Raw genomic sequence first — 13,700 nt, 5'->3', positions numbered from 1 at the left:
ATCGTCATCGAAGTGCATTTGTTTCTCGCTGCCAGAGTGAGAGAGTGAGAGGAGTGAGTGCGTGTAGATGCGTCCATTTTACAGTTTTCCTTTTTGGTGGTTAGCGGTGTGTTTCCGTTTTATGGATTAGAGTCGCGAGTATTATTTAGTGGTTTTTAATTACCATTTTGGTTCTATGGTTTAATAAATGATAGCTACTACTTAGTAGCAAAGTTTAACAAATGAGAAAGTGATTACTTGAATTGAATTAACATTTGTGGGTGAAAGGTATGTACATACATGGCTCTTGGACAATGAATTGGTATGGCTACTTTTTGCTTAGCAAGATGATAATTTCATTAACAGCACTCTTTCTCGTAATGCTTGTGACTTAATATATGGCGATGAAATGTTCAGATAGCTCACATTCAGAACCTAGAAGCCTATAATGTCGCATTAAGAGTTTAACAAAAAGTGTTCGGCAAGGTTTATTTTTTAATTTTTATTTTTTTTCTTTGGTTTGCACTTAATATGAGCAGCTACCTCCTTTGAGTTGTAATCTGCTTTTTCAAATAGGCATAAACTGCAGTTAAGGCTTGGTGGAAATTAACTATTAGATTTCTTTTTAAATTTTCAGTAAGAAGATATTTTTTTACACCGGAGCTTTTGTGGTGGGACTGTTTCAGTTGCCCCCAATGGCGTTAAGTTTTTAAAATTGATAGCAAGATTATACTCAAGGATATTTTAGTCAATGGAAGTTACCGAAATAAAAGTTAGCCTTGAAGAAACAATTTTTCAATAAGAGAAGAAAAGAGGTGAGTATTTGAGTTGCGACGATCTTGAAAGGCTGAATAGGAAAATCGTGACTATAGTGATTAAAGTAGCCTTAAATGAAAGAAAAATGCAATTCACGAAGCTTTTCAAGGCATACATATAGATGTGTATACTGAAGGGAATATTTTCTGTGGCATAAATAAATAAAAACTTGTTCTCCTGCTTAACTGAGGCAGGAAGCCTGATCATCTAAACGGCGTATTTACTGTTGATACTCGGGTCAATAAGGACAGTCGTTCAAGCATAATTCCCAAAAAACATTTTTTGGAATATGGTTGATATAGGGTTCCCCAAAACCTAAGAAAATTTCACAAGAATTTTTTTTTTACAAAAATTTTGGTAAAAAATAAATAATTTTTTTTTAATTATCGACTTTTAATATTTTTTTTGCTCACGCTGCTGGGCATTTTTTTATATGGAATGTCTAGTCCTTTCACCAAAAAAAAAAAAAAAAAATTAAAACCACTTGCATTTAATGATACTAAAATTTAATGAGCTATGATATCACATACCTAAAATTTAAAACGATTAGTGTAATTTTGAAATAAAAATTGTTCTCATCATAACATGCTGTTTGCACTCTGTTTGACGTCAATATGCCGCAAATTGACGAAAAAAAGGCCAAAATACTAACAACAAATGATGTAGTGTATGGAATTATGTAAATGAACTAACAAACACACAACAGGTATCAATTCAGCACTCCTCACTTAAAACCGGATTATTAATTAATTAATTAATTAATGCCAACGGTCTTCTACCTACACTCTTTCCCGTACAACCGTCTGAAGGCGCGCAGTCTGCGTGACGTACGGACCTTTAAAGAAGAAGAAGAAAATGCTCAGCCTCAAAGCCGGGATCATTGCCAACATTTTGCTTTGGTCCAAAGAATTGGCCTGATTGCGTAAGAATTAGCAGTTAGTTGTGCTAATTACTACTTTCATCCCAAACAAAAATTTTTTACATACTTACTGGTATTTTCACCACCACTTCACCAGCACATAAATACATAATTCATTTTTCATGACGGGTTATACATAACAGCAAAATCTTGTCACATTGTAAATATTTATTGACCTTGCAAGCGATAGTTGACACACCAGAAAGAGTGGTTTTTTCAATTACCAACACCAGCTAGATGGGCCAAAATGCTGAGCTGCTGGTAAGAACAAGAATGCAAACGTATGCAAAAAAAAAATTATGCGGTAATTATAATACATTAGGGTAGTCAAAAAAAAAAAATCATGTGAAAAGGTAAATTCGGAATTTTTATGCTCTCACCCCGTAGGATTGTTGTATACCGAAAAAAAACTATACCCTTATTTTTTTATTTTGAAAAAAAAAAATTAATTTAAGATCGATTAAAGCGCCCAAACTTTTCCATGTAATTTATATTGGAAAAATACCACTTTTCGTAGAAAAGGTATAATATTATTGAAAATCAATATTTTTCGATCGAAAAGCTCTGTTTCTCTTCAGGAGACTCCCAGCGATAATATCCAAGTATTTATTTATTTAAAAATTCTTTCTTTGTAACTATATTTTATAGGTCCCCCAAAACCCTCAGAAAATGCAAAAAAAATTAAATGCGGGGATAAATAGAAAATATTTAGTATTAAAAAAATGGTTAAATAAACAATTGAATATTGTTACTCGAAGTCTCCTGATTTTCAAAAGTTCTATACCATTTCTACGAAAAGTTGTTTTTTCCCCATATAAAATACATGGAGACCTCTTTAAGCGCTTTGAGCGACCTCTAAATATTTTTTGACTCCAAAATAAAAAAATAGGGGTCTATGTTTTCTAAACAGAACAATCCTAGGGGGTGAGAGCATTAAAATTCCGACTTTACTTATTTTGAATCACCCTAATGTGCATACACCATTCTACATCCATACATTCAAGTTTACATATGTATGTACATAAGTGCATTAGAATATTCTGCGTTTGAAGTAGGTCAACTGTGTTTTTTAATTTATTAAGTGGTTTTCATTGACCAATTTAAGCCAAACAAATTTCTTGGTACTTGCAACTGGAGAGCATACACCAGCACGAACAAGTTTGTGTACAGAATGTAGTTAAATACTGGCACTTCTTCATTGTGGGGGGTAGGTATTGCATTGGTCGGCTGGCATACATACATAATATTGCAAGTATTTGTTTGCTACAAAATGTATGCTTTATGAATAAATGTTTGGGAATAAATATGTGTTACATGAGGCTTACATTTCCATCTGTGTTGGCGGCTGCAACTAGACTATCGGTTGATGACCTATTTCAACATCGAAAAAACAGAAGCGGAAAAATGTGTTCGTGTTGATCACGAAAACCAGGCAGGCAGGCAGGCAGGAAGGCAGGGAAACAGCCCAGACATTCCACAGAGGACAACCAACGGCTGGCGCCAGCATTTGATGAAGCTGCAGATTTGGCGAAAGAGGCCTTGGGCAGTTTTTAGTTGCATGGAACAAATGATAAATGTCTTCAAGGCTGATTCAATGTTAATCATTCCTTCATGCCACAACGAAAAATGCAATATATGTAGTACACATGCATGTGCATTAGGGTGGTCCAAAAACAGTAAAGTCGGAATTGTAATGCTCTCACCCCCTTTGGATTGTTCTATATTTGAAAAAAAGTGTACCCCTATTTTTTTATTTTGAAATCAAAAATATTTAGAGGTCGCTCAAAGTATTTTTATATGGGGAAATTAAAATTTTTCGTAGAAATGGTATAGTTTTCTTGAAAATCAAAATTTTTCGATCGGAAAATCTGGTTATCTTCCGGAGACTTTCAATAATAATACCCAATTGTTTATTTAACCATGTTTTAATACTAACGATTTTTTATTGGTCGCCCCATTGCATTTCTCGGGGCTTTTGCGGGTTTTTGGCGGACCTATAAATTATAGTTGCGATGGAAAAATGGTTAAATAAACAATTGGGTATTATTATTGGGAATCTCCTGCAGATAAACCGAGTTTGTGGTAAAAATATTGATTTTTAACTATTCTACACCATTTCTACGAAAAGTTATTTTATCCCCATGTAAAATACGTGAAAAACTTTGAGCGCTTTGAGCGACCTTTAAATATTTTTTGATTTCAAAATAAAAAAGAGGGGTAAATGTTTTTTTGGTATAGAACAATCCTAAGGGGTGAGAGCATAAATATTCCGATTTTACTTTTTAACATGCATTTTTGGACCGCCCTAATGTGCATATGTCGATCCAACGCATGGTTAACCGCACGAGCTTAATACTTTGTAGAATGAGTAAACCATCTCCTTATCTATTTGCATGCGTTAGTTACAGACGGCAATAGATCTCGATTATAGAAAACTAATACATATACACTTTAGGGTGGTCCAAAAATATACATAAAGTCACAGCTTTTTAGAATTAGCCCGCTGTCACCCCCCCCCAGAATGGAAGAATATCGAAAATAATGGGACCATTTTTTAAATATCCTATTTGGAAATGGAGTTACTTGCACGTAAACTTTTATCCCTTCATCTATTTACCAACACGTAGTCAATGGCCCTGAAAATTTTAAATGCCGCATAAGGGAATGCCGAAGAAAATGCCTCAAGAGAGAAGTAAAGATTTTCCAAAATACCTTTGATATGTACTCCAGATCTTAGTAGGCCTGTATACGAAGATTTGAGTGTATGTTGATATAATTAAAAACTCAGAGTTTATTCCCCCGCATTGTCTCAGATATTTAAACAATAATATAATTTAAAATTTCAGGAATCAACTCGATTAAAATTCACATGACTGATTTGAAAAAAAGGCTAAATAAATACATATAAAAAAACTAATATGAAATGCAGATATTAATCGCATTGCTATAAACAAATTATATTGCGTCATTCTATTCCCACACTACTGTTGCCTCGTTATATTCACTACAGTACATATTACGAACGTATACGTTTATATTAAATCAGATCTCTGGATACATTCTGTAGAGTGAAAAGTCAGAGGAATCATGCTCAATCAATGGCAAATGGTCGATTGCCAATTACAAATGCTTGCAATTTTTCCCCCCATTTTCTACACCTCCCCAACATTCCGGCCAACACAAAAGTGGTTTTGCGAATTGTGATTGTGTAATCCGACCGGCGATTTCAAGTTTTATTTACCTAGAATTCTGCACGGTAACAATGCGTAATACATATGAGAGCCGCAGCTTCGAATATGTACGAATATGTTGCAATAGAATCCTGTTCTGCAAGAAACCACAGAAAGTGGGCATAAACGCGCAGGCGCAACATGCAATACTTAAAATGCAAAATGTTTCAAGTTTAAGTTATAACCGATTTGCTCCGATACTGTCAGAGTGCAGGCCGGTTTGTGGTTTAGTTAGTGGATAGTGGTTGTGTGTTGGTTTGTTGTTGCGGTGCTGAGCGGTGATTGTTGGCCTGGTTAAACTTTAGACATTGACAGTGGCGAGGTCAACCCAAGTAGAGAGCACATACTTGGTTTAATGCTACAATTGAGTATACTTAAGTCACTCAACGGATTCTCACAAGCTATAAAAACGTAATAATGAAGTACAACTTGTTAGAGTTGCAAGTGGTGTGTTTGAAATATCGAGTTAGCATGAAGCAACATGTTGCAGTAGCAAGGGAACAAGTTGCTTTGTAGAAAATATTAAAAATGAGCTCAATTGAAGTCAATCAGCTTTCGTCCGTTTATCTAAAGTTTCGTCATAGAGACAGAGTTTTCTGACTGTAGCAGCGAGTTGTAGGCTCAAATGGGGCACGCTCCCATCAAAAATATGCAGCTTAACAGTTTGTTAGTCCTTAGCTCCGCAGTCGCGTGGGATTCATACAAGTTCAAGCTTATTATTTTCTGTGACTTAGGGCCGGTTGTTCAATGTCTGATTAACACTAATCTCCGGTTAAACATAGTTATCGACGTTACCGATTCCCAGTTGTATGCATGGGGTCGAAGACGTCGATAACGATGTTTAACCGCAAATTAGTATTAACCAGACATTGAGTAACCGGCCCTTAGTTTATCTCAGTTTTTCTCCCAGCGATCGCTGAGCCGAATTTAAGCCCATTTGCTTTGAAGCAGTCCATGTGTGGTCACAAGAACTCTTTTACCCTTTCTGTCTGCAGATATGGCCGATACAGTGCCCTAGAACCCAAACCAACTTAAATTCAAAGTAATCCGAAGAAACCAAGACAGAGTTAGGCATTGAGCGATTAGATTTGATTGGATGGGGTGTCACCTCTTCATAATAGCGCTTTCAAAGCTTCCAAGGTAGCTTCCTATATACATAGGAATACGACCAAATATTTGACGCAATCTGAATTCTAAAGTGGAATGCCACTGATCGGTATAAGCTGAGTAGTGGGCACTGCATAATATTTGGTGAAAAAAACGAGCTCAATCTTATTTTGAAGCTGGCACGCCAATACGGAAAACGAAGCAGCCAGAAACTTTCCTCTGAAGATGAGTTTTATAGCGTCAGTATGGCCGATAACCCGACAACTTCTCCTTTCCTCCAGGACGGCGTTAACGCCGAGGATAAGCACTGTCCCACTCTTTTACGACAGCCCTGTCGGCCAGCATGCGGAAGATAAACCTAAAATCGACATGTGTTAAAGTTTGACTGTAACAACCACCTGAGTGAATGTTAAACGTCTCAAAAAGTACGTCCGCCAACTGAGTTTCGAAAGGTCTCTTAAAGTAGGGCAAACTAGGTTGATATAACGGAAAACAAAAAGGTGCTTTAATCCAATACTTTTCGTGTAAAGTCCTGTAAAAATGTCCAACAGCAATATCACTCTCTGAAGTGAGAGTAAAAAGTGAGTAACAACAAAAAATACGGGAACAAGAAAAAGCATTTTTCCTCTACAAACGTCAACCAGTGATCGCTTGACACTTTTCATGATTTTACCAGAAGAAAAAGTAAAATCTTGTAATTTCATTCTCTACACAACTCTCCAAAAATCGCTTTCATTTACAGGACTTTGGAGTACGGGTTCATATTTCCTGTAACTTCTTGCAAGTTCGTGTAAAAACGTGTAAGTTCATGGAGTACTGGATCAGAGCGAGTGTATCACAAATAATTATCAGAAGGAAACAGTGGAACACATAATTTGCGAGTTTCTAGCTTTCAGAAGGCAAATACTCGTTCTAATTACCTTATGAAGTTCAGCTACAAGGGATAGAATTAAAATTCGGCAAAGGGCCAAATATTGTTTACTACACTTCGCTAAAGGAACGGTAGGTTTGCGGGCAACGACTCATTGATGGTCGGACCTCCTCTTAAAAGCAGGCAAAAGTGAATACTGCTCTGCTATCTTGGAAACGAACTGCCTGTGCACCGAAGTAAGATCATCACGACCCAGCATATACGACGTCTTCCTCATTTCCCTTTCACTTTTTAAGACCAAAGGTGTTAAATAAATTCAAGCAATCGTAGTAGTACTATTATATCTTAGCCTCATCACCTCAACTGAAACTCAAAGTTCTTCCTGAATACATAGTGCAACTTAAGTTCTAAACTCCTTAAAAATTAAGTTATGCATTTCTTGCTCAATTTCAACCAATGCATTCCCAGTAAGGCAATGATTACTATTTGTTTTTGTTTCAATTTTCTTGTTCTTATAGGCAATCAAGATTTCAGCACAGCCATCAGAGCCTTCAACACAAACGTGACAGCGATCAATCGAAGTGTCGACTTGTTAGTTGTTGCAGAAAATGGGTGTACATACATACATACATTTGATTACACATACTCGTACGCTTATACTAACTAATTCATAGAATATTGTCGTTAACTTGTTTCTGTAATTCGATATGCAGTTATGTAACTGTAAGCTTGATATCACCACATCTAATCAACAAGAATAGAAGGCAATTACGTATGTATGTATGTAACTACATATGACACATATGGCTATGCAAGCTTGCAAATATAGAGATTTTTTTTTTTTAAAGGGGAAACACAAATCAAGAACCACAGGTAAAAGCAACAATTCTGAAAAAAAGTTAGTGATTCCACTTTTAGTTGTTTTTTTTTTTAATTTTTTTTTCTTTGTAATTCTTGTGTAATTAAAGAAATTGCAATGGCCAGTTGGCCAATTGAGCATATGACTGCAGTCAAGCAATCAAGAAGCAGCAATTGCGGTAATAATCGCACAGCCGATCACCATACGCTCATATCCTTAGAGGAAATATGAGAGATGTGTGCGAGAGGGGGGGGTGGGGGGGGAAAAATCATTGATTAGGCGGAGTTCAGTAGCCCCACAGCTTGCCAGACGTTGCAGGAAAGAAAAACATGCTTGTAAAACAAAACACGTTAGCTGCCGCTTGATGCTGTGGCAACCTGATACATATACATACAACATTTAACATTGCAAGCAAAAGTGCGCCAGCTATGACAGCCAGCAACAACAGCAGCAGCAAGCAATGTAAGCGTTTTGTTTTGATACGATTTTAGCTGATTTAAGCTGAGTTGATTTCAACTTGCCCGAATTGGGATTAACCGCCTGCCATACAAGAATCACTTGCGACAGTCGACCGATAAGAGGTGGGCGCGCTAAACTGGCTCCAAGCAACAACTGTTGCACGCATGCGCGCGTTTTACGCCATTAAAGGCCAGCCAAGGTAAACGAATTGGCGTTGAAGGAAATAAGATAAGTAGTAGGATTTACGCAAACGCAAGCCATTTTTTTTGTTTGTTTTTTAACTGGCATATGCACATATGTTGTGGCATGCCACATTGACGCGTTGCGTGCGTGCGTGCGTGTGTGCTTATGCACTGGTCAAGTGGACAAATATGGGTTAAGTGAGCAGCCGCCAGAGACTTTTAGTCGATTTTTGGAGGGGCAAGTGTTGTAGTGTAATGGCAAAATGCTGTTGATGAGTTGTTGCAACTGTTGTTTTTTGTTTCCTTGCAGTCCACTGTTGTAAAACGCGCGCGCGCGCGACTACTCTGATTGTGAATTCAGGCGCGAGCAGCGGAAATACGGGTTCCAAAAAATATATATATTTCTGCTCACTTCCAAACCACTTGTATTTAGTCATTCACGAATGTTGATGACAACAAATTGCGTTAAACCAAAAAAAAGCAATTAAAAAAAAATATGTATTACGAAAACTGCATTACTCACTGCAAATTCCGTGGCAGTACCATTGTTGCTGCTCTCACCGCTTTCGTTGTCTTTGCTTTCCTCATTAATTTTTTTAAAATTATGCTCATTATTTGTACCACTACCACCATCACAGCTCTTGTTGTTGTAGTTATCATTATTGTAATCATTATTGTAATCACTTCTAGTATCAATAGCCGTCACACTTTTATTACACAATCGCGCTGCGCTGCTGGCCATTGCCATAGACGTACTGGTGGACCAGCGTCGAAAAAACATAATATCGCTCGCAATCACGGACATGTTTTTAGGTCTTTTTTTATACTCTTTTTTTTTTTGACGAGATTCTAACAAAATTTATGCAAACAAACTTTTATGTGTTTCTTTTTTTTTATCGCCACACCGCGATAAAAGCAATGAAAATACATACACGTTACACAAGCAAAAAAAAAAATGCGAAAAATTCTACTATTTAAACTGCACGAAAAATTAAGCTCGCGCCCTTTTAAACGACGTATATGCGAAAACTGAATGTTAGCTTTGAACATACGAATATTCGCTTAAAGCGCGCTATCAACAACGATAAGAACAACAACAGCATAAAGCATTTGTGATTCACAATGCTCTGCTAATGCATAAAGTAAATAAATAAGTAAATGGTGTGGGACTACAGTGAAACGCTGATATAGAGGACTGATGGGTGAAGCTAAAAAAAAAAGGTAAATGCAATTACAAAATCAGATATTTTTTGCTCCAACTGAAAAGCTAGAAAGGATTCCAAACTACGGAAGCTTAAGCCGTAATAAGAAAAAAGTGACTTTAAAATTTGAGTATGAACCCTACGTCCGGCTTAAAATGCTTCTAGTCTCAATGCGTCAAGCACCCGCACATATCTCGGCAGCTCGGTAACTGTCTTAGAGAGAGCTGTGGTCAGACTTATGGGCACTGGATGCCCAGAAAATAATTTAGCTACCCTTTCTTAAGAAATGCCACTCTAAAAGGCCTACCCAAGAAATGTTGAAAAAAGTGCTTCCCTGCATGCCTTGTAGAAGGGATTTTTCTATTTATAATTTACGCGAATGTTAAAGTTTATACTATTTAGCATTACAAATGAATTTAAATATGCATTTTAGATTGCAATAAAACATATTTGATACGAACCTTAAATAAATACCTTAAACAAGTATGATTTCTATGAATTAAAGGAGCAGCTGTATAGTAACTCCTCCAAAAGGCCTTCTAGAAGCCCTTGTATGGGGACCGAAAGCAGCAGGCCTTCACTTTGTGCCACTCCATACAAAAAATAAAGCAGAAAAGAATGCAGAGTGAAAGGCGTTTAGCTCTCAAGATGGTCTTTTGGGAGGGCTTTTAGCTCCTGAAATTATCTACTGGGTGTTTAAGTGACACAGCATTTGGATGTTCTGTAATCTTGGAGGCTTCGACTTTGTTGCTAATAGCTCGAAACACTACGCATCTACACTGTCGCAAATGATCTCCCTCACAACTCACTTCCCCCCACCAGGGCCAAACGAGAGGGAGGAAGGGAGGGAGAGGTGTTCCCCTCGGAGCCAAAATATAGAAATGATCATCGGTGTACTTCAATATGGCTCGTTCGAAGCTTAGTTGTGTGATGTCCGCAAGGAAGGAAAATATCTACTCTGATACCCAAGCGAAAATTCGGGGCTTTGAGCTCGCTAATGGTGAGTTCAAAGTTAGTAAGAGAATGCCTCACTCTTCTTCCAGTAGCGTTATTTCCTCGTCAGACATTCTCATATGCCTGTGGGTGTTCAGAAGGTAGTCACATCACAGGAAACTGTGCTACGGTGAGGCACCATCGAGTCTCATCGAGAAAAGTGAGAGTAGCGGTATCTTTGTGACAATATTTTTGGATGCATATCGGCCAAACTAAATATGCGATGATAATCGGTACAACATGGTCACACTATCATGCTTGACTAAAAATAATAATAAACAAATTGTCGACTTTGATCGGGCCATGAGCGTCTGATAAATATCGCCGTATTTACAATTTGATTGTTCTAAAATAAGAAAAAGAGTATTCACATTATCGGTGCAGCATCATTCATTTTGATTCATTATACTCAGCAAAATTTCGGCTCAGATTAAAGCATTTCGAAAAATTGGGCCGTATGCATAAAAACTAAGCAATTGCTTTATCTTAAAATTTCATACCTTAAACTTAAATTTATTTGTACAAATTGAGTAAAAGGTCTGGAATTTTAAGAAAAAGCATTTGCCTACGTTTTATGCGTCGGTGATTTTTTACTATTTCTGCTATCTAAGTACTGTACTAGCTTTACTAATGGCATAAATAAAAGTTTTTGGAACTTCGAATGCAACTAAAACGTCACTACCAGCTGATATGTATTTAAAAATAATAACATTTCAATAAAGCAATCTAAACTCCAAGCGCACATTAATGACGAATCGACTAATATTTACGCACTGTAGTCATGCGAAAAAAAGACGCCTGTTTTTAAAAATCACCAGAACATCAAATCATGTAAAACATGTGGAGGCTGCGCTTGCATGCTTAGGGAAAACTGTTTTTTTTTTTTTATTCTTTGTTTATCAGCCAACTGTGGGTGCATTTCATATGGCAATTTGGAATTCCAGCATTTATGCATGCTTCAATTGATGGGTGTGATTTTTTTCTATGAGTCACACAATTCTACACTTAAATATTTGTCTTTGTTTTGAATTATGTTTTCATTGTAGTTCTTGACTACGGGACACGAGATTTGTGGGTATGGAATGTCAATTAGACGTGGGAGCCCTCACACATACTGACTTAGATACATATGCATGTACATACACTGCCGGCAAAAAGTATTGGCACTGCAAAATTTTTCACCATATGTGCAAATTATTATTTTCTAATATTTTTCCGCAAATTTTTTATAAAAATATGGTTCATTCTACAAAAAACATAAAAATATAATTCCTAAACTTTATGCAAAACTCACGAAAATTCAGCAAATTTTCATGCAAAGTAGGTAGGACCGTTGATTTTTGGCAATATTTTGCCCGCAGTTCTTCAATACAAAGACAGATTTTTTCGCAAATAATTTATATGGAAAAATGCAACACACCTTCAACAAAAAAAATTCCAAAATTCAATGCCATTTTTGACGAACTCCGAACTTGCATTTTTTTACTTCAATGTAATGGCCTGTAAAACTTCATACTCAAAAAAATTCAAAAAAATCTGATTAAAGAGTTGAAAATTTGCTGAATTTCGCGAAATTTGCACAAAGTTTAGGAATTATACTTTTATGTTTTTTGTTGTAGAGTGAGGCACATTTGTATAAAAAATTGGCAGAAAAATATTAGAAAAAAATTTTTGTATATATTGTGAAAAATTTGCTGTGCCAATACTTTTTGGCGGCAGTGTATGTATGTACAGATGTAAAATTTACACGACATTTTGTATTGAAATAAAAGCTAAGAGTACTCTGATACATATTTCATTTGCCTTTTTAGTAGTACCATTTCATATGTTACTTTAGTTTTAAGGAAATCGAAGTAGTAGGCCCGCTGTGATACCGTTTAATAGGACATATCGTTTGCTTTTTGGAACTACCGGTGACAATCCTATAAACCCAACAAGAAAATGACGAAATTTCGGTAAAAAGAACTACAATATGTAAGTAGCTACATGGTCATACACTAACCTAAATAATCTAAATATATAATTTTTTTTCGATTACGATAGGTAGAAGTTCATAAGGCAAACATAAATCAGTACGCTTAAAACAAAATTTAAATTAATCAACTCGACCCGTTATTCTCTTATAGAGGCATTTTTGCAATACTTAAAAAAAAAATCCACTTACTTGTGATACAAGTGCTTTGGTTTCGGGTGTTGTACTCTCCAGGAAGATTTTCTTAAATTCACTTGGACTAGATAATTTAAATTCCGCTGCAGAGGAAATAAAAGCCTGTATTTCCTGTAGGCTCTGTTCGGCAATTTCCGGCGAAGCAGAACATTTCTCAATACGTTGTGAGGCCAAAAGCTCCACACCATTGGCGCACCATTGATTAGCCTAAAAGAAAAGTTTGATATTCCTACTCGCTTTAAAAGTTATTAAAAAAACTATCAACTACCTTTTCTACTCTCTCCATAAGTTCACGATTCTTGGTAAGTATCTCCAGACGCTTGCACAAACGCTCTGTTATAATATCGCACACTCGTTGCAATTCATCACATTTGGGTTGTACAATCTCCCACGGATAGACGCCACGTACGCCAAGCAGCTGTTGACCGGCGCTAATCACCTCACCAGCACGCTCGATATCCACCTGACTGAGCTGTTGATAGTGCTTCGTATCGGCCATCAGAGTGTCAACGCGCTCCACACTTTCACCAATTTCGGTCATTTCAGCGACGCATTTCAGATGGGCATCGAAAATGGTCTGCAATAAAAGCGGAAAATTGCTAATAAGTGCAGCAGGAAATCCTGGTTTTGTGGTCAAAAATAAGGACCAAAAAAACTCACCTGCAGCTCACGGAAATCCTGCTCGAAGCGACGCAACTCCAGGCACTGCTGCAGTCGATTCCGATGTGTGCGCCAGAATTCGTCAAAGCGCCGCTCGGTCTCCTCCAGCTGCACCAGCAGTCTACGATAATCGCGACAATCATCAAAATGTTGCGGTTTTTTGAATTTATATTGTTGATGATAGATTATTTGATGAGGTGGGCGATTGCTAGCACTGTTCCCTGCACTGGGTCTGCACGTGAGTGAGTAGTGAGTT

At 36.9% G+C, this 13,700-nt stretch overlaps 1 protein-coding gene across 1 annotated transcript in view; it reads right to left on the bottom strand.

The window, feature by feature from the left end:
- Positions 1-9,591: 9,591 nt before the first annotated feature.
- The window catches only part of LOC108359379 (guanine nucleotide exchange factor DBS-like), a 62,882-nt gene continuing 58,773 nt past the window's right edge, over positions 9,592-13,700 (bottom strand). The window contains exons 8-11 of the mRNA XM_017611220.1: positions 13,445-13,676; positions 13,053-13,361; positions 12,782-12,991; positions 9,592-9,630 (exon numbers count right to left, since the gene is read on the bottom strand). Of these exons, the coding sequence (XP_017466709.1) occupies positions 9,592-9,630; positions 12,782-12,991; positions 13,053-13,361; positions 13,445-13,676 (790 nt within the window). The remainder of the gene's footprint in view (positions 9,631-12,781; positions 12,992-13,052; positions 13,362-13,444; positions 13,677-13,700) is intronic.

Source organism: Rhagoletis zephyria, unplaced genomic scaffold, assembly GCF_001687245.7.
Source record: "Rhagoletis zephyria isolate East Lansing unplaced genomic scaffold, Rhagoletis_zephyria_1.1 Rzeph_scaffold_00381, whole genome shotgun sequence".
NCBI classification, from domain to species: Eukaryota; Metazoa; Arthropoda; class Insecta; order Diptera; family Tephritidae; genus Rhagoletis; species Rhagoletis zephyria.
This window is presented reverse-complemented; position numbering and strand designations above follow the sequence as displayed.